Source organism: Cryptosporidium hominis (genome assembly GCF_000006425.1).
Source record: "Cryptosporidium hominis TU502 chromosome 2 CHRO012025, whole genome shotgun sequence".
Classification (NCBI taxonomy): domain Eukaryota; phylum Apicomplexa; class Conoidasida; order Eucoccidiorida; family Cryptosporidiidae; genus Cryptosporidium; species Cryptosporidium hominis.
In genome coordinates, this window is record NW_666327.1 from 1 (window position 1) to 568 (window position 568).

The 568-nt window shown below is 22.2% G+C and overlaps 1 protein-coding gene across 1 annotated transcript; it reads right to left on the reverse strand.

The window, feature by feature from the left end:
• Window positions 1–73: 73 nt before the first annotated feature.
• On the reverse strand, window positions 74–328 carry Chro.20072 (hypothetical protein). Its single annotated transcript, XM_659790.1, has 1 exon — window positions 74–328. One exon carries the CDS (start codon window positions 326–328, stop codon window positions 74–76), a length of 255 nt encoding a protein of 84 aa, XP_664882.1.
• Between the last annotated feature and the right edge of the window lie 240 nt (window positions 329–568).

Here is a 568-nt window from a genome sequence, read left to right on the forward strand (position 1 = left end):
GTAATTATTTAAAAAATATATTCAATTATTTCCCTAATTTGCGATATATCCATATCTTAAACTAGTCTTTTTCTTAATTCCGTTCTTTTCTAGTTTTAATTACAGCATTTCCTCTCATTTCATTCTCAATTTTTGACTTCTCATTATAGGGGTAATAATCGATTTGCATTTTTTTCATATTTGACATTTTCCTATTTCCAAATATAAAACTTCTATCGTTTTCGTTTCTATAAATTCCATCTGTTTTCCAAATCTCAAAGTTTGCCTTCTCATGATAATTTTTTTCCTTCTCAACCAGGATTCTTTTTTTATTATTTTTATTCTTCATACATACATAAATACGTTTTCATAAGTATTGTAAGTTTCTTTTTAATTCATTACTCAAAAAAAACTTTCCATTAAATTTACTCCAAATTTAATATTATTTATTTAATAGGTTTTAATTTATTTAGGATTTTCTTATTTTATAGGTTTAACCATCTTTGAGTCATTTTTTCCCCGAAATATATTCATAAAAAAATGAACAATTTATTCATTTTTATAATTATTTCAAAATCTCAATAATTTA